Here is an 18,715-nt window from a genome sequence, read left to right as displayed (position 1 = left end):
TACACCCCCAGCCCTATTTTTTATTCTTTATTTTGAAACAGGGTCTCACCGAGTTGCACAAGGCCTCACTAAATAGTAGCTGAGGCTGTACTCGAACCGCGATCCTCCTGTCTCAGCCTCCAGAATGCTGGGATTACAAGCCAGCAACACCAAGCCCGGTTAGTCCACAGCTCTGTGGGGTTGGCCCGGCCTGGTGGCGCATGCTTGTAATCCCAGTGCTTGGAAGGCTGAGACAGGATCGCACAGGTTCAAAGCCAGCCTCAGCTACTTAGGTTCTCAGCAACTTAATGAGACCCTGTTTCCAAATAAAGTATAAAATAGGACTGGGAGTATAACCCGGAGTTAGAAAAGCCCCTGGGTTCCACCCCCGGTACCACATACACACAAAACCCAACTGTGGGGTTTATAATCATAGCCACCTGATAGTCTTGACGATCACAAGCTGCTGTTTAGCCCATCGGACGGATCCTGGTTCCTAGCTTCCTCCTGCTCCCTTATTTTCTCCCTGTTTTAAGCCTACACCTTTGTGGTGTTTGTAGGGACTAAGGACCGTTCCCGTCTGGGTGTAAGCAGCACTTCACCCCCTCCAGTGTCTTTACTCAGCTGCTGCCATAGTTGGTTCTGTGGCGTGGCCTTCACGTGGGCAGCTGTTTTTGGCGCCTGGTTAGTACACTCCATCCACCCAGTTGGTTACGGCGGAAGGAACGAGACTGGGTCCCCTTAATGTAGCAATGTGGTTGTGGTCTCCTGGAGTCCAGAAGGTGTCTGCGGGACAGAGTGCCCCAAGGAGGGCTAGGAAACGGGCCTAGAACTTCTGTTTTGTGGGATCCGGCGGCAGTGGAAGACAGGAACAGCCCTCGAGTGACACCTCTGGACTGGACTCCGAGGACAGTCCTGAACTTTGCTCCGTGGGCCAAAGGACTGAAAGGTTCCCATCCTCCGCCATTATTCGCTGGGGTTGAACGAATGGGGTTGAGGGTGCAACCGTGAGGGTCGTTAACAGCCGGCTGAAGGAACACGACGGTAACGACCACTTGACAAGGAAGCCGACTTGCTGTCAAAAGAGCGGCCCCGAAAAGCCACCGGGCGCCAGCCTTTGTGGCTGCCTTATGAATATTCAAGATTCTTTGGGCCAATCGACGCCGGAACGGCTCAGAACGCACCAATCCGCAGCGTGGCTGGGCGGCTCTTTTTAAACCGGGCTAGAAACGGAACCTCGAGTCGAAGGTGCTAGGTTTCCGGGGAGTGCTTGCGCGCGGGCGGACATGACGTCACTTCCGGGGGGGCTGGGCGTGGCCTCTGCGCGCCGCGGTTTGGAGGAGTTCCGGCGGCGGCAGGAGTGCTTGCGTTGTGTCGGTACCCGAGGGTCGCCATGGCGGCGGTGGATTCGGATGTCGAATCGCTGCCGCGTGGGGGTTTCCGCTGCTGCCTCTGCCACGTTACTACAGCCAACCGTAAGCGGTGGCTAGTGAGGGGGGTGGCTGTGGGCTTTCGGAAGTCTTTGGGTTCTGGCGAAAGTTAGGGTTACAGGTCACAGTTCTTGTTAAGTCGTTGGTAGGGTCACCCACCTTCGGGTTTACTCCGCACGTCCGAGGAGGTTGGAGCGTGGGGAAAGGCCCACTTCTGTACACCCCCTCCCAGTATCCGAAGTCTTCACGACGAAAGTTTCATTGTGCTATTGCCTCGTTATCATCTATTATAGGAGATCTTTTCACCTGGTACTTTGCTGGCCTTTCTGGTGGAGAGAGGGAGTTCAGAGATGTAGGAGCTCACCATCTAGATCGAGACATGTTCGTTGCTGCCTGGATACGTTTGGAGAGCTGTGGCATCCCCTAGAAGGCAGTAATTTAGTCGAGGAAGGCCTACAGAGGACCTCCACGAGGATGGCTGAGACGGCAAAGCATGAATGACCGGAGCACGAGATACCGCTGAGGGAAAGGCAGAATATGGGTTTGGGGAGGTAGACAGAGGCCTCGGTGAAACCTCAGGTTCCACCTTTGTAGTCTGGAATCGTGATCTTCCCTAAACAGAGCCTTCCAGTCTTTTCTCCACGAATGGCACTGCCACTCTTTGAACAGTAGGGCAAGCCACAAACCCAGGAGTCATCCTTGGCCCCACAAATACTTGAGTGATATTAAGCAGCTGACTGATAATAAAAATACTAGTAGCTAATTCACCCACATTTACCATGTATGAGGATTTCTGCCAGGTTCTATATATATGAATAATAGTTATATGGTAGGTGTTATTCTCTCCATTTTATTTTATTTTATTTATTCTTTTGGTGGTACTGGGGGTGGAACCCAGAGGCTTTCTACCTCTGGGCTACACTCCCAGACCTATTTTTATATTTTATTTGGAAACAGGGTCTCACTAAGTTGCTGTGAGCCTCACTCAGTAGCTGAGACTGGCTTTGAATCCATGTGATCCTCCTGTCTCAGCCTCCCAAGCGCGGGGATTACAAGCGTGCGCCACCACGCCCGGCTTCTCCATTTTATATCTGGGGACCGTGATGCGCAAAGAGTTAAGTTAAGCAAGGTCAAGGACTCACACAGCTTGACAGAGCTGAGATTTGAACTTGGGCAGTGTGATTTCAGATCCTGCAAATTGCAGTCACAATTCAATATCCACATTTGATTTGTGGGGATTATTCAGGGCTATGCTTTATTTCACTGTCTACATGACTGTTAATTTCTTTACAATTTGAAGCTGTTACTTTACCTACATGTTTCTTTAGCATACATTGATGGTTTATCCCATTATGTTTCATTGTCCTATATAGAGATGACACCTATAAAAACTTAAATTGAATATTAGAGGTGTCATATAGAGGATGGGACATAACGGGTTAAGAACTATTTGTAGTGTGGCTACTTCTCCTGGGAACCACTTAGAGAGTGCACTGTATAGACAAGTTGACAAGGATATCAGATGTGAAAGGAGCAGACTTTATTCAAATGTTGCAGTCTGTGTGTGTGTGTGTGTGTATGTGTGTGTGTGTGTTGCTGGAGATTGAACCCAGGCCACTCTGACACTGGGCCATACCTCCATCCCTATATTATGTATTTTGAAACAGGGTCTCACTAAGTTGCAGAGGGCCTTAGTTGCTGAGGCTGGCTGTAAACCTACAATCCTCCTGTCTTGCCTCCTAAGTACTAGGATTACAGGCATGTACCACCACGTGCACCTAAAGCTCATACTTTCTGTTGCTTGGATCAACAGGATGTAAGTGTATTCATAGCAGAGCCAGGGAACAAGTACACTGAAAGAGTAATTCGGGCCGGGCGTGGTAGCGCACGCTTGTAATCCCCGCGCTTGGGAGGCAGAGACAGGAGGATCGCGCAGGTTCGAAGCCAGCCGCGCGCGCTGGCTTAGGAGACCCTGTTTCCAAATTAAAAAAAAAATGTAAAAATAGGTCTGGGAGTGTAGCCCGGAGGTAGAAGGGCTTCCAGGAACCCCAGTACCACCAAAAAAAAAAAAAAAAAAAAAAAAAAAAAAATAGTAATTCGGATGTTTTTGTCTCTTACCTGACCCTGCAGGACCCAGCCTAGAGGCCCACTTGGGAGGCCGGAAGCACCGGCATCTGGTAGAGCTACGGGCTGCCAGGAAGGCCCAGGGACTTCGAAGCGTGTTTGTTAGTGGCTTTCCCAGGGATGTGAATTCTGCTCAGCTTTCTGAATACTTCCAGGCATTTGGACCTGTGGCCAGTGTTGTCATGGACAAAGACAAGGTACAGTGAATGGTTCTGGGGGTAAAAAGTGAGTAAGTTGTGCTGCATACCAAAGGAGACAGGAGAGAGAAACCAGCAGCCTTCTTTGGCTGGTATTTATTTATTTATTCAAATTCCGAGCCATATATATATATATATATTTTTTTTTTGTTTTGTTTTTTTTTGTTTGTTTTGTTTTGTTTTGTTTTGTTTTTGGTGGTACTGGGGGTGCAACCCAGAGGCTTTCTACCTCCGGGCTATACTCCCAGACCTTTTTTTTTTTTAATGTATTTTTATTTGGAAACAGGGTCTCACCAAGTTGCTGAGAGCCTCACTAAGCAGCTGAGGCTGGCTTCGAACCCGTGCGATCCTCCTGTCTCAGCCTCCCAAGCGCGGGGATTACAAGCGTGCGCCACCACGCCCGGCTTATTTTTTGTTTTTGAAACAGGGTCTTTCTAGGTTGCTGAGAGTCTTGCTAATTGCTGAACCTGTGATCCTCCTGTCTGAGTCTCCCAAGTACTAAGATAGCAAACAGGTCAAGCCACCACGCCTGGCTTGTCTAGTTTTTGATACGGCAAGTCCTTGCTGGATACCACAGAACTTGGGGTAGTGTAGCCTTGTGAGATTCTAACACCTTTCCTACCCCCTTGGGTTTTATCCAAGAGTTAGTTGCTGGGGGAATTTTTTTTTTTTTTTTTTTGGTCTTTTACTTATTTAGTCTAACTTACTTATTTGCCAAATATATATATAATATATATATTATATATATATATTATATATATATAATATATATATATATATTTGTACTAGAGATTGAACCCAGAGGCATATATATATATATATATATATATATATATATATCCATCCCAAGTTATATCCCCAAGCCAATTTAATTTCTTATTTGGAAACAGGGTCTTACTATATTGCAGCAGGCCTCACTAAGTTACCAAGGGTGGCTTTGAACCTGCAATCCTCCTGTCTCAGCCTCTCAAGTACTGGTATTACAAGCACGTGCCACCACCTCCGGCTCAAATATTTATTTTTTACTAACTTTTTACTAAGTCTCATGCTTAGGGCTGCATTCTGAGTAGTGAATGGGATAGATGGAGTCCCTTCTTGCAGAGAGCGTACAGTTTGGAGGGGAAAGCCAGTGAGGAATGACAGTGAAAGTTAGTGCCTAAAGACTGTCATACCATTGGAGGATCAGCTCCCTAGGAGCGGGTTGATAAACTGGTTGATAAGAACTGAGGAGGTTACTTGGTCAGGAAACCATGGCCTGGACAATGATGGACAAACAAGCTTGTTCTTGGTGATCCTTTTTTTTACCCCCTGTGGTGCTGGGGATGGAACCCAGGGGTGTTCTACCTCCGAGCTACACCCCCAGCCCTATTTTTTTAATATTCTTTTATTTATTTATGTATTTATTTTTGGTGGTACTGGGTTTCCTGGAAACCCTTCTACCTCCAGGCTACACTCTCAGAACTTTTTTTTTTTTTAATTTGGAAACAGGGTCTCTTAAGCCAATGCGGCTGGCTTCAAACCTGTGCGATCCTCCTGTCTCCGCCTCCCAAGCCCGGGGATTAAAAGCGTGTGCCACCACGCCCGGCTTTTCTTTTATTCTTTATTTTGAAGCGGGGTCTCACTGAGTTACAAAGGGCCTCACTAAGTACTAGTTGAGGCTGTCTTCAAACCACGATTCTCCTGTCTCAGCCTACTGAATGCTGGGATTACAAGTGTGTACCAATGCACCCGGCCTCAATTTTATATTTTATTTGTAAACTGTCTCACTAAGTTGCCGAGGCTGGCCACAAACCTGCGATCCTCCTGTCTCAGCCTCCCAAGTACTGGGATTTACACGCTTGTGCCACCATGCCCGGCCTTGGCGGTGCTTTTTGTTTCGCTTCCAGGGAGGCCTTTTGTTCCTGTCTATTTAGAGCCTTGAAAAAGTCCATTGTTGCAGTGCTGTGTTTGACCACATTGTGCTTCTGAGGCTTCACTCTGACTAAGTGGGTGTGTGGTGTAGGCGATCCCAAATATCATTAAGGACTGAGGGTACAGCCCAGTGGTAGGGTGCTTGCCTAGCATGCTTGAGGCCCTGGGCTCCATCCCCAGCACCACACACAGACACAAATTGTGTGTGTGTATGTGTGTGTGTGCACACGCATATTTATATTTAGCCTTAGCACACCAGGTTTTTTTTTTTTGTGTGTGTGTGTGTATGTGTATGCTACTGGGATTGAACTCAGGAGATTGAACTTCTACCTCCAAGCTATACCCCCAGCCCTATTTTTAATTCATTATTTTGAAACAGGGTCTCACTAAGTTTTGAAGAACCTCACTAAGTAGCTGAGGCTGTCCTTGAACCTGTGATCCTTCTGTTTCAGCCTCCTAAGTACTGGAATTACAAGTGTGCACCATCACACCTGGCTTCTATTTTTATTTTTATTTTATTTTATTTATTTATTTATTTATTTGGTGGTACTGGGGTTCCTGGAAGCCCTTCTACCTCTGGGCTACACTCCCAGACCTATTTTTATATTTTTATTTAGAAACAGGGTCTCCTAAGCCAGCGCGCGCGGCTGGCTTCGAACCTGCGCGATCCTCCTGTCTCCGCCTCCCAAGCGCGGGGATGACAAGCGTGCGCCACCACGCCCGGCTAATTCTTATTTTTGAAACAGTCTTGCTAGGTGTCTCCGTTTCTCACTACTTGCTGAGGCTGTCCTTGAACCTGCCATCCTCCTGTCTCAGCTCTCAGACCTTGTTTCAAAATGAAAAGCTAGGCACGGTGGCACATGCCTGTAATTCCAGTACTTGGGAGGCTGAGACAGGAGGATTGCGCGTTCTCAGCCAACCTCAGCAACTTAGCGAGACCCTGTTTCCAAACAAAAAATAATACAGGGCTGGAGGTATATAGAAGGCTCCTGGGTTCCACTCCCAAGTACCACAAAAAAATAAAAATAATAATAACAATAAAATAGGGTTGGGGTGTTGCTCTGAGGTAGAGTACCCCTGGGTTTAATCCCCAGCCCCCCCTACACACAGTAAAATTAAACAAGGAAAAGTTAGGGGGTAGGCCACATGATAACCTATGAAATTATAGGGAAGAGAAGGGACAATATAATAGGTAAAATGAGATTTTTCAGAGGCAGACTGAGCTGGGAGTAAAATGTATGAGATAGGAAAAAAATTGCTTTTCTAAATATGTGTCCTGTTGCCGGCCGTGGTGGCGCACGCTTGTAATCTCAGCGCTTGGGAGGCTGAGACAGGAGGATCGCATAGGTTCAAAGCCAGCCTCAGCTACTTAGTGGGGCTCTCAGCAACTTAGTGAGACCCTGTTTCCAATTAAAGTCTAAAATAGGTCTGGGAGTGTAGCCCGGAGGTAGAAAGCCCCTGGGTTCCACCCCCAGTACCCCCCCTCCCCCCCCACACAAATATGTTCCCTGTTGTCAGGGAAACGGCATGCACATATTCCCAGTGTATGGGCTAGTCCCCATTTCAAAGATTCTCACTCACCATCAGACCCTGTGCTTGTATTCTTGGTTGCAAAACCATCATTACAGCTTCTGTTTTTTTGCCAGGGAGTGTTTGCCATTGTGGAGATGGCAGACGTGGGTGCTCGGGAAGCTGTCTTGTCTCAGTCCCAGCACAGCCTTGGAGGACATCGGTTGCGTGTCCGGCCGCGGGAGCAAAAGGAGTTCCAGAGTCCAGCCTCCAAATCCCCCAGACGAGCAGCCCCTGACAGCCAGCAGTTGTCCAGGGCCCTCGCAGAGGCTCCTGATGTAGGGGCGCAAATGGTCAAGCTCGTGGGGCTGAGGGAACTGTCTGAGGCTGAACGGCAGCTTCGAGTCCTGGTGGTGGCCCTGATGCAGGAGGTCTTCACGGAGTTCTTCCCTGGTGAGCCCTGCTGTGCTGGAGCCCGCTCTGTGTGCGTCCGTCTTCCCTCAGCTGGAGCTGCTGATCTGTGGTTGTCCTGTCTTTGTACCCGCCTGTGTCTACCTCCTGCTCTGCCCTATTGCTTCTTGACCTTTATTCTCTGCTTGGCACCTAGGCTGTGTAGTGCATCCTTTTGGCTCCTCAGTGAACAGCTTTGATGTCCACGGCTGTGACCTTGACCTCTTCTTGGACCTGGGTGACTTGGAGGAGCCCCAGGTGAGTGACCAGGGAGGAGCTGGAGAACGCGCATGGGGCTGGCAGCGAAGGCCTACATCTCCATGCCTCAGTTCCACAATTGTAAAGGGGGCGAAAGAGGACCTACCCGAAAGGGTTATTGTGTTTTGTGTTTTTGTTTTTCCCTGAAAGGTTATTGTAATTGGAGAAATGTTAGTACAGATGGGTAAAAAGGTATATATAAGGTAATTTGTTTATCTGTATTTCCTAATATTTAATGTATAGATTCTGTTTTTGGAATAGGAAGGGGCCATTATTGTTTTTCATAGACTTTGGCCAGGCTTGGTGGCACATGCTTGTAATCCCAGTACTTGGGAGGCTGAGACAGGAAGATCACAGGTTTGAGGACAGCCTCAACAAGTAATGAGACTCGACCCAACTTGGTGAGACCTTGTTTCAAAATAAAGATAAAACAGGGCTGGGGGATATCTTGCAAGTAGAATGTCCCTGGGTTCAATCCCCAGTACTACCAAACAACAACACTTTAACAACAAGAGACTTTTTTGTGTGTGTGGTACTGGGGTGGAACCCAGGGGCTTTTTTTTTGTTTGTTTGTTTGTTTTTGTTTACCTCTGGGCTCTACTCCCAGACCTATTTTATATTTTATTTAGAAACAGGCTGAGAGCCTCACTAAGTAGCTGAGGCTGGCTTCAAACCTGTGCAATCCTCCTGTCTCAGCCTCCCAAGCGTGTGCCACCATGCCCGGTGACAGCAGACTTTCAGCGAGGCATGGTGGTGCACGCCTGTAATCCCAGCACTTGGGAGGCTGAGACATGAGGACTGTAGGTTCGAGGACAGCCTCAGCAAGTAGTGAGACTGTCATCAACCTAGTGAGACCTTGTTTCAAAATAAAAATAAAATAGCATTGGGGGTGTAGCTCAGACATAGAACCATGGCATGGCGGTGCACACCTATAATCCCAGTACTCGGGAGGCTAAGATAGGAGGATTACAGGTTTGAGGCAAGCCTCAGCAATTTAGCAAGACCTTCAGCAACTTAGCTAGACCCTTTTTTCAAAACAAAAAAATTAAAAGGGCCAGGCATGGTGGTGTGCCCCTGTAATTGTAGTGCTTTTCGGCTGAGACAGAGGGATCGCAGGTTTGAGACCAGCTTCAGCAGTTTAAGGAGACTGAAGAATCTAGCGGGACCCTGTTTCAAAACAAAAAATATGCCGGGCATTGTGGTGCATGCTTATAATCTTGTAATCTCAGTACTGGGGAGGCTGAGACAGGAGGATTGCTGGTTTGCAGCCAGCTTCAGCTATACTTAGTGAGACCCTGTTTCAAAATAGAGAATGAAAAATAGGACAGGGGTTGTAGCTTGGAGGTAGAACGCCCTTGGGCTCAATCCCTGGTACCACAAAACAACAAAAAGAAACCAGGCATGATGGCGTACTCCTGTAATCCTAGTACGTAGGAAGCTGAGAAAGGAAGATTGCAGGCTTGAGGACAATCTCTCAGTAATTTAGTGAGGTTCTCAGCACTTAGCAAGACCCCATTTCCAAGTAAAAAAGAATTGGGGGTGTAGTTCAGAGAAAGGATGCCCCTGGGATCCATCCCTAGCACCACACAAGTACCAAAGATAAAAAAAGGCTGAGGCTGTGGCTTGGAGATACAGCGCCCCTAGGTTCATTCCCTAGTACCACACACGGAAATGTATGAATGAGCCAGGTGTGGTGGTGCATGCTTGTAATTCCAGCACTTGGGAGGCTGAGCAGGTTCTTAGCCAGCCTCAGCAATTTAGTGAGGCTCTCAGCAACTTAGTGAGACCTGTTTCCAAATAAGAAATGAAATCGGTCTGGGGGTGTAGCTTGGAGGTAGAATGCCTCTGAGTTCAGTTCCTAGTACCACAAATAAATAATTAATGAATGGATGGATGGATGGACGGACAGGCCAGGTGTTTAGCTTGGAGGTAGAACACTCCTGGATTCAATCCTAGTACCAAAAAAGAAAAAGAAAAAAAGGACTTTAGAGCCTGGTGTGATATTTCTTTCTTGCCTATAATTCTAGCAACTAGGGAGGCCGAGGCAGGAGGATCCCAAGTTTGGGGTCAGTTTGGACAAATTACTGAGACATGGGCTTAAAATAAAATAAAAAGACGTGGGGATGTACTCGGTGGTAGAGCATTGCCCAACACGTGCCAGGCCACGGGTTTAATTCTTAATACCACACACACACACAAGACTGTTCTTAGGTTAGTAGCAAAATTCAGCAGAAACTATTGTTCCCATATGCCTCTTACCCTCACAAAAGGGGTTATCACTGTTTTCTTTTAGTGCTTAGATTGAACCAGGGCCTTGTGTGTGCTGGGCAAGTGTCTTACCACGGAACTATACCCCACCAACAAAAGGGTTGTTTTCTTTGTGTATGTGGGTATTGGAGCTATACCCCTAGTCCTATTTTATTTTTTATTTTGAAATAGGGTCTCACTAAGTTGTCGAGGGCCTCGCTCTCTTGCCGAGGCTGGCTTCAAATGTGCAATCCTGAACTGGGTGTGGTGGTGCATGTTTGTAATCCCAGTACTTGGGAGGCTGAGACAGGAGCCCTGCAGGTTGGAGGACAGCCTCAGCAAATTGTGAGACTCTCGTTAACCTAGCAAGACCATTTCAAAATAAAACAGGGCTGAGGGTATTGCTTTGAGGTAGAATTGGGTTCAATCCCCAGTGCCACAGAAAAAAGACAAAAAACAATAAAAAATGTGTACTCCTCCTGTCTCAGCCTCTCAAGTACTGGGATTACAGGCGTGCAGCACTACACTTGGTTCAGAGATTTTCTCTCATTTTTGCAGGTCCTTGGGATGGAACCCAGAGGCATTCTACCTCTGAGCTACACTCTCAGCTATACGCTCTATTTTTTATTCTTTATTTTGAAACAGGGTCTCACTAAGTTGCAGAGGGCCTCAGTAAGTAACCGAGGCTGGCTGTGAACTTTGATCCTCCTGTCTCAGCCTCCCAGGTACTGGGATTACATGCCTGGCTGAGTTTTTCCTTTTCTTTCTTTCTTTCTTTTTTTTTTTTTGCTGGTCTGGGAATGGAACCCAGGGGCATTTGACCTCCGAGCTACACCCCCTTGCCCAGTTTTTTATTCTTTATTTTGAAACAGGGTCTAAGTTGCGGAGGGCCTCACTAAGGTAGTTGAGGCTGTCCGCGAACCACGATCCTCTGGTCTCAGCCTCCCAAATGCTGGGATTACAAGCGTGCGCCACCACGCCTGGCTAGGCTGAGTTGTTCTCTTTAAAAACATTTATCATTCCCTCTTCATTCTTTGGTTTCGAGGATTGACCTGGGGCATTCAATCTCTGAGCTACATCCTATTTGGTTTTACTTTGAAACAGGGTCTCGCTTAGTTGCTGAGGCTGGCCTCAAACTTCCAGTCCTCCTGTCTTAAACTCCGAAGTACTAAGATCACAGGCATGTGCCACCACGCCCAGCTTGCCCTGAACATTCTGAAGTATGTTCTATAAGAAAGGTACTCCCGTTTGCAACTCCAGTATGATTTATCAGTTCAAGCAGATGTCACACTGGTACGGTGTAAAACTTAAAAAGACATGAATCCATATCTTGTCAGCTATCCTGAGAATGTACTTTGGTACGGTCTTTTTTTTTTTTTTTTTTTTTTTTTTTTGGTAATGTAGACTGAACTCAGAAGCATTCTCTCTCTGAGCTATGCCCCAGCTATTTTAATTTTTTATTTTGAAACAGGCTCTTGCTAAATTGCTGAAGGTCTCACCAAGTTGCTGGTGCTGGCCTCAAATTGGGGATCCTCCTGCCCCAGTCTCCCACGTGCTAGGATTGCAGTAGTATACCACTGCGCCCAGCGTAGCATTGCTTTTTTTTTTTTTTTTTTTTGCGGGTCTGGGGATGGAGCCCAGGGACATTTGACCTCTGAGCGACTAACCCCCCTTCTATTTTTTACTCTTTATTTTGAAACAGGGTCTCACTGAGTTGCAGAGGGCCTCACTAAGTAGCCGAGGGTGTCTGTGAACCTTGATCCTCTGGTCTCTGCCTCCCAAATGCTGGGATTACAAGTGCGCGCCACCATGCCTGGCTCTGCCTTTTTTCTTAAGTATTGTCTTTTTAGTCTTTTCTGAAATAGCTCCTCTTGGCCGAGCGTGGTGGCACACACTTGTAATCCCAACATTTGGTAAGCTGAGACCAGAGGATTGCAGTTCGCCGACGGCCTCAGCTACTAAGTGAGGCCCTCTGCAACTCATTGAGACCCTGTTTCAAAATAAAGAATAAAAAATAAGGCAGGGGGTGTAGCTCGGAGGTCAAATACCCCTGGGTTCCATCCCCAGACCCTCAAAAAATAAAAAGTAAAAATAAAAATAGAAAATGAAGGGGCTGGGATGTAGCTCAATGGCAAAGCACCTGCTTTGCCGGTGTGGCGCTCTGGGTTTGATCTCCAGTTCCAAAAAGAAAAAAAAAAAAAAAAAAAAAGAACCCCTTTAAGAAAAAGCTAAGAAAATGAAATAGTTTCTCTGCCCTTATTTGTCTTTCAGAGATATGGTTTTTATATAGAGAGCATTTATATTGGGAATTAAAGTTATTTTAAGAAAAAATAGGGGTAGGGGTGTAGTTTGGAGGTAGAATGTCCCTGGGTTCCATCCCTAGTACGGCAAAAAGAAAAAGGAAAACAGGAATATTTGAAACCACGCATGGTGGCACATGCCTATAATCTCAGTATTTGGGAGGCTGAGACAGGAGAATTGCAGGGTCAAAGCCAGCCTCAGCAACTTATCAAGACGGTGGTTCAAAAAAAAAAATAGGGCTGGGGGTATAGGTCAGAGGTAGAATGCACCTGGATTCCATCCCTAGTACCACAAAATTAAATAAATACGCAGGTAGGTAGTGTGACGATTAAATGAGTTTATATGCCCGAAGCCCAGAGAATAATAATAAACATAATAACATAATAATAATAAACATAAGTAAGAGTGAGTCTGGGGACAGAGATGTTCTCTAGTTAGGGGAGTGCAGGCGGGCACTCACACAGCTCATTTCTATCCACAGCCAGCCCCCAAAGCTCCGGAGTCTCCATCCCTGGACTCAGCGCTTGCTTCCCCAGTGGACCCTCAAGCCCTGGCCTGCACCCCGGCCTCCCCGCTCGACTCACAGCCCCCAGCTTCTCCCCGCGATTCTGAGGCCCTGGACTTTGAAACGCCTACCTCTTCCATGGCCCCGCCGACTCCGGACTCTGCTCTGGCCTCCGAGACTGTCGCCTCTCCGCAGTCTCTGCCTCCCACCTCACCGCTGCAGGAGGACAGGGGAGAGGGAGACCTGCGCACGGCCCTGGAGCAGGCAGAGGCCTCCAAGGGCGAGAAGCCAGAGGGGGCTGCAATGCTGGAGCTGCTGGGCTCCATTCTCCGAGGCTGCGTCCCTGGTGTGTACAGGGTCCAAACTGTGCCCTCCGCCCGGCGTCCCGTGGTCAAGTTCTGCCATCGGCCGTCAGGTCTTCACGGGGACATCTCCCTCAGTAACCGGTATCTTTGCCGGGGGTGGTTGGGGAGGGCCGGCTGAGTTGTGGGTGGGTGAGGAGGGAGTCAGGCCTTTGGAGGCTCCTGTGCCTGCTCAGTCAAGTTTATCCTTGTTTGCTCACCCCAGGGGCATTCGACCTCCAAGCTACGCTTCTAGCCCTATTTTTTATTCTTTATTTTGAAACAGGGTCTCACTGAGTTGCGCAGGGCCTCACTAAGGTAGCTGAGGCTGTCCTCAAACCACGATCCTCCTGTGTCAGCCTCCCAAATGCTGGGATTACAAGCGTGCGCCACCTCGTCCGGCTTTGGTCCCACTCTACTTTCTGCTCCTCAGCTCTCCTGATCTGGCTTCTGTTTCAATGTTTGTAAAGTATGTTTTTTGGAGTACTTTTTTTTTTTTTTTTTGCAGTACTGGGGATGGAACCCAGGGGCATTTGACCTCTAAGCGACACCCCCATTCCTGTTTTTTATTCTTTAGTTTGAAACAGGGTCTCACTGAGTTGCAGAGCGCCTCACTAAGTAGCTGAGGCTGTCTGCAAACCGTGATCCTCCTGTTTCAGCCTCTCAAATGCTGGGATTACAAGCGTGCGCCACCAGGCTCAGCTCTGGAGTACTTTTTTATTTACTCATAAATTTGTTTCTGTGGTGCTGGGGATTGAACCCAGGGGCACTCTACCATTGAGCTAGGCCTCTAGCCCCATTTTTTGTGTTGTTGGTACTGGGGATTGAATCCACTTTCTATCTCCAAGCTACAGTCCCAGCTTGCTCGCTTGCTTCTTTCTTTCTTTCTTTCTTTCTTTCTTTCTTTCTTTCTTTCTTTCTTTCTTTCTTTCTTTCTTTCTTTCGTGTGGTGCTGGGGATTGAACCCAGGGGCATTCTAACTCCGAGCTTCACCCCATGCCTATTTTTTATTCTTTATTTTGAAACAGGGTCTCACTAAGTTATGGAAGGCCTCACTAAGTAGCTAAGGCTGTCCTCAAACCACAATCCTCCTGTGTCAGCCTCCCAAATCCTGGGATTATAAACCTGAGCCATCACACCCAGCTCTGTTCTTAATTTTTGAAACAGTGTCTCAGTAAGTTGCAGAGGGCCTCAGTAAGTAGCTGAGGTTGGTCATGAACCTGCAATCCTCCTGTTGCAGCCTCCCAAGTATTGGGATTATAAGCATGAGACACCACACTTGGCCCCTAGCCCTGTTTCATTTATTTATTTATTGTGGTTCTGGGGATTGAACCCAGGAGCATTCTACCTTCAAGCTACACTCCCAGCCCTATTTTATTTATTTTTTTGCAACAGTATCTTGCTAAGGCTGACAAGAGTCTCACTAGTTGCCTAGGCTATCCTTGAACCTGTAATCCTCCCTCAGCCTCCTAAGTACTAGAACTATAGGTGTGAGCCACCATTCCTGGCTAGTCCTTTTTATTTTGAAACAGGTTTTCACTAAATTGCTGAGGCTAACTTTGGGCTTGATATCCTCTGTCTCAGTTTCCCAAGTACTGGGATTACAGGCGTCGCACTACAACACCCAGCTTAGAATACTTTTTTTCCTCCTTGAAGTACTAGGGGTTGAACCTAGGGGTATTCTACCTCCAAGCTACACTCCCCGCCCTATTTATTATATATTTTTGAAACAGGGTCTCACTCAGTTGCGGAGGCCTCATTAAGTAGCTGAGGCTTGCCATGAACCTGTGATCCTCCTGTCTCAGTTTCCCAAGTACTGGAAGTGTGTGCCACCATGCTTGGCTTCTCTTTATTTTTTGTTTTGAAACAGGGTCTTACTAGGTTATGGAGAGTAAGTTGCCGAGGCTGGTCTTAAACCTGGGATCCTCCTGTCTCAGCTTTCCAAGTACGGGGATTATAGGCGAGTGTCGCCACTCATGGTTTTAACACCACTTTGGGAAACGTTCTTTGACTTTATTCCAGCTGGCCCTAAGTCTGGAATGAGAGCTGGTGAGGTGACGGGTTCCAAGGTTTCCTAAGCTCCTGTGTCCTTGTGTCTGTTCCAGGCTGGCCCTGCATAACTCCCGTTTCCTGAGTCTGTGCTCTGAGCTGGATGGGCGAGTCCGGCCCCTTGTGTACACTGTCCGCTGCTGGGCTCAGGGCCGAGGGCTGTCAGGTAAGAATGAATCAGGACAGATGGGCCTGAGCTTGTGTCAGAACAAAGGCGGATTCAGGCACAGATGGGGGTGCAGGATGGGGCCGGAATTGAGAAAAGCGCCAGTGAGGGGTTTGAAAGCACCTCTCCTCTAACTGGAATTATTGATATTCACCCAGGGAGTGGCCCCCTTCTCAACAACTACGCCTTGACCTTGCTCGTGATCTACTTCCTTCAGACCAGGGACCCTCCCGTGTTGCCCACTGTGTCCCAGCTCACCCAGAAAGCAGGTACCAAAAGCCGGCCTTCGCCTCTCCCGCCCTAGCCTCCTGGCTCCTCGTCACCGCACGTAGACATACCCAGCAACCGGCACGAGACCTCTGCCCCTCACTTCCCCAGGGGTACAAATGACCTCTTTTTTGCTTCCGCAGGTGAGGGGGAACAAGTGGAAGTTGATGGCTGGGACTGTAGTTTTCCCAGGGAGGCCTCGAGACTAGAGCCCAGCACCAACGTGGAGCCCCTCAGTGAGTCTGGGAGGCCTGGTGGAGGACTCGTAACATTGTTAGTCTCTGCAGTGGGTAGCCAGGGCCTGCTCACTGTGGGCCAGGCATGCTTTTTTTTTTTTTCCCCCTGAAGATTGAATCCAGGGGCACCCTACTTCTGAGCTACACTCATAGCCTCTTTTTATTTGAGGGTCTGGGGATGGAACCCAGGAGTATTCGACCTCCAAGCTACATCCCCTACCCTATTTTTTATTTTTTTTTATTTATTTATTTTTTTGGTGGTACTGGGGTTCCTGGAAGCCCTTCTACCTCTGGGCTACACTCCCAGACCTATTTTAAATTTTTTTATTTGGAAACAGGGTTTCTTAAGCCAGCGCTGCTGGCTTCGAACCTGTGCGATCCTGCGCGATCCTCCTGTCTCCGCCTACCAAGTGCGGGGATTACAAGTGTGTGCCACCACATCTGGCTTATTTTTTATTCTTTATTTTGAAACAGGGTCTCACTAAGTTGCAGAGGGCCTCATTAAGTAGCTGAGGCTGTCCTCAAACTGCGAACTTCTGTCTCAGCCTCCCAAAGGCTGGGATTACAAGTGAGCCGGGATTACCATGCCTGGCTCATAGCCCTTTTTTATCTTTTCTGATTCTGGGTATTGAGCTCAGGGGCATTCTACCTCTGAGTGACCCCCAGCTCTACTTTATTTTTGTGTTGAAACTGGGTCTCACTAGATTGATGAATGTCTTAACCTGTGATCCTCCCAAGTACTGAGATTACAGGCACATGCCACCAAGCCCAGCTTTTTTTGTTTTTTTTTTTTTTGCTTTGAAATAGAGTCTCTCTAGGTTGCTAAGAGTCTTGCTGCATTGCAAAGGCTGGTCTCAACATGCAGCTGTCCTGTCTCAGCTTCCTAAGTACTGGGATTACAGGCATGCAGATCACACCTGGCCGGGCCTGGTTCTTAAAGCAGCCCCGTGACAGCTAGTGTTGTGGCTGTTTCACAGAAGCAGAGACCATGCTTTGCAGCAGTTCAGTGGCTTGCCTGAGGTTATATTGCTAGCAAGGGCACGAGCAGCATCTGGGCAGGGCATGGCTGGGGTGTGGGGAGCGAGGCTTGACCTCTTGTTTGGAGGGATCAGAGAAGCCTGGTTTCTCAGGACTCTTCTGAGCCCCTTGGGAAGGAAGAAGAAAGCACTGCTAAGGAAGTGGCTGGTGCGGACCTGCCTCCGTCTCAGTTCTGGCCTTCGAGTGACCGCCTTTCCCCAATCTGCCTCTAGGTTCCCTATTGGCCCAGTTCTTCTCCTGCGTCTCTAGCTGGGACCTTCGTGGCTCGCTGTTGTCCCTGAGGGAGGGCCAGGCACTGCCAGTGTCTGGGGGCCTGCCCTCTCATCTCTGGGAGGGTCTGCGCCTCGGCCCCATGAATCTCCAGGACCCCTTTGACCTGAGTCACAACGTTGCAGCCAATGTGACCAGCCGGGTGGCAGGGCGTCTGCAGAACCTCTGCCAAGCAGCAGCCAACTACTGCCGGAGCCTCCAGTACCAGCGCCGCTCCTCCAGGGGTCGGGACTGGGGGCTGCTGCCCCTCCTGCAGCCCAGCTCCCCCAGCTCCCTGCTGTCTGCCACGCCCATCCCCTTGCCCTCCGCGCCCTTTCCCCGGGTCACTGCCGCCCTGGCACAGGTGTTGCGGGAAGCACTGGGATGCCACATAGACCAGGGGACCAAGAGACCGAGGGCAGAAGGCGGTGGGGCTGAGGAGGCTCCCCAGGGTGGGGCAGGCAAGAGACTGAAACTAGATGGACAGAAAGAGAGCTGTGGGGAGGGGCAAGAGGAGCAGGGGTGCGTAGAGGGCTACAGTGAGGATGGAGTGGAAGAAATGGTTATAGAGGCTGCGGAGCCGCCGCAGGACTGCGCCATGCGGAGCCCCGGCCAACCTGGGGAGTCACCTCTGATGCCGGAAAAGCATCTGGCCGCTGGAGAAGAGGGCCCGTCGGGCCACGCAGTGCTGGCGGAGCCCGAGGCGGCCCGGGAAGCGCCTCAGGGTGAGACGGGGAAGGGGGTGTCGTGCCCCTCTTCAGTGAGCTGGCGCTGCGCCTTGTGGCACCGAGTGTGGCAGGGGCGACGCCGTGCCCGGAGACGCCTGCAGCAGCGAGCCCAGGAAGGAGGTGAAGGTGGCGCCGGCACGGCAGCAGAATGGCTGGCAATAGAGGCTCGTGTAACCCAGGAACTGCGAGGACCGAATGGTAGCGGACAGAAGCCAGAAACTGAGCCCCTCGTGGCCTTTGTGGCTTCCGCCTCCCAGGCCAACCAGACGCTCACCGTGAGCCCACTCCAGGACTCCCAAGGCGTGTTTCCCGATCTCCATCATTTCTTACAGGTTTTCCTCCCGCAAGCGCTTCGATACCTCCTCAAGTGAGGACACGGGCCCTAAGGAATAAAGCTGCTAGTTTGATATGAACAAACTAGTTTTTTAATTTACACCTGGTTAGAACGCCTTCTGCCTTTTCTTCCTCTCCCTCCCCCAGGCCTTAATGCAGTTCCAGTGTGTCTGGCCTGACCCCCCTAAGATGCCTCCACCGCAGCAGTCTGGTCCTCACATCACAACTTGCGGGACTTCCTGGGTGCCACCGGGGCACCGGCCACCACCGAGTTCCTGGGTAACATTATGGTGGGTGTGTTGACAGTACTTGAGCAGAAGCAGGTTTGCCTTCAGTCACCCTGCTGCCCCAGGTTTATGGGTGGTGATAGCACAGGAAATTTGGGTTCAGGGTTCTG

The 18,715-nt window shown here is 49.1% G+C and overlaps 1 protein-coding gene across 1 annotated transcript; it reads left to right on the top strand.

The window, feature by feature from the left end:
* Positions 1 to 1,372: 1,372 nt before the first annotated feature.
* TUT1 (terminal uridylyl transferase 1, U6 snRNA-specific) lies at positions 1,373 to 18,356 on the top strand (the record flags this gene model as incomplete). Its single annotated transcript, XM_080719706.1, has 9 exons — positions 1,373 to 1,454; positions 3,540 to 3,730; positions 7,288 to 7,603; positions 7,758 to 7,858; positions 12,888 to 13,357; positions 15,358 to 15,467; positions 15,626 to 15,736; positions 15,878 to 15,970; positions 17,221 to 18,356. 9 exons carry the CDS (start codon positions 1,373 to 1,375, stop codon positions 18,354 to 18,356), a joined length of 2,610 nt encoding a protein of 869 aa, XP_080575832.1.
* Between the last annotated feature and the right edge of the window lie 359 nt (positions 18,357 to 18,715).

Source organism: Muscardinus avellanarius, assembly GCF_963383645.1.
Source record: "Muscardinus avellanarius genome assembly, chromosome: 1".
NCBI classification, from domain to species: domain Eukaryota; kingdom Metazoa; phylum Chordata; class Mammalia; order Rodentia; family Gliridae; genus Muscardinus; species Muscardinus avellanarius.
The sequence above is the reverse complement of the archived record's forward strand: the minus strand, read 5'-3'. Positions and strand labels throughout refer to the sequence as shown.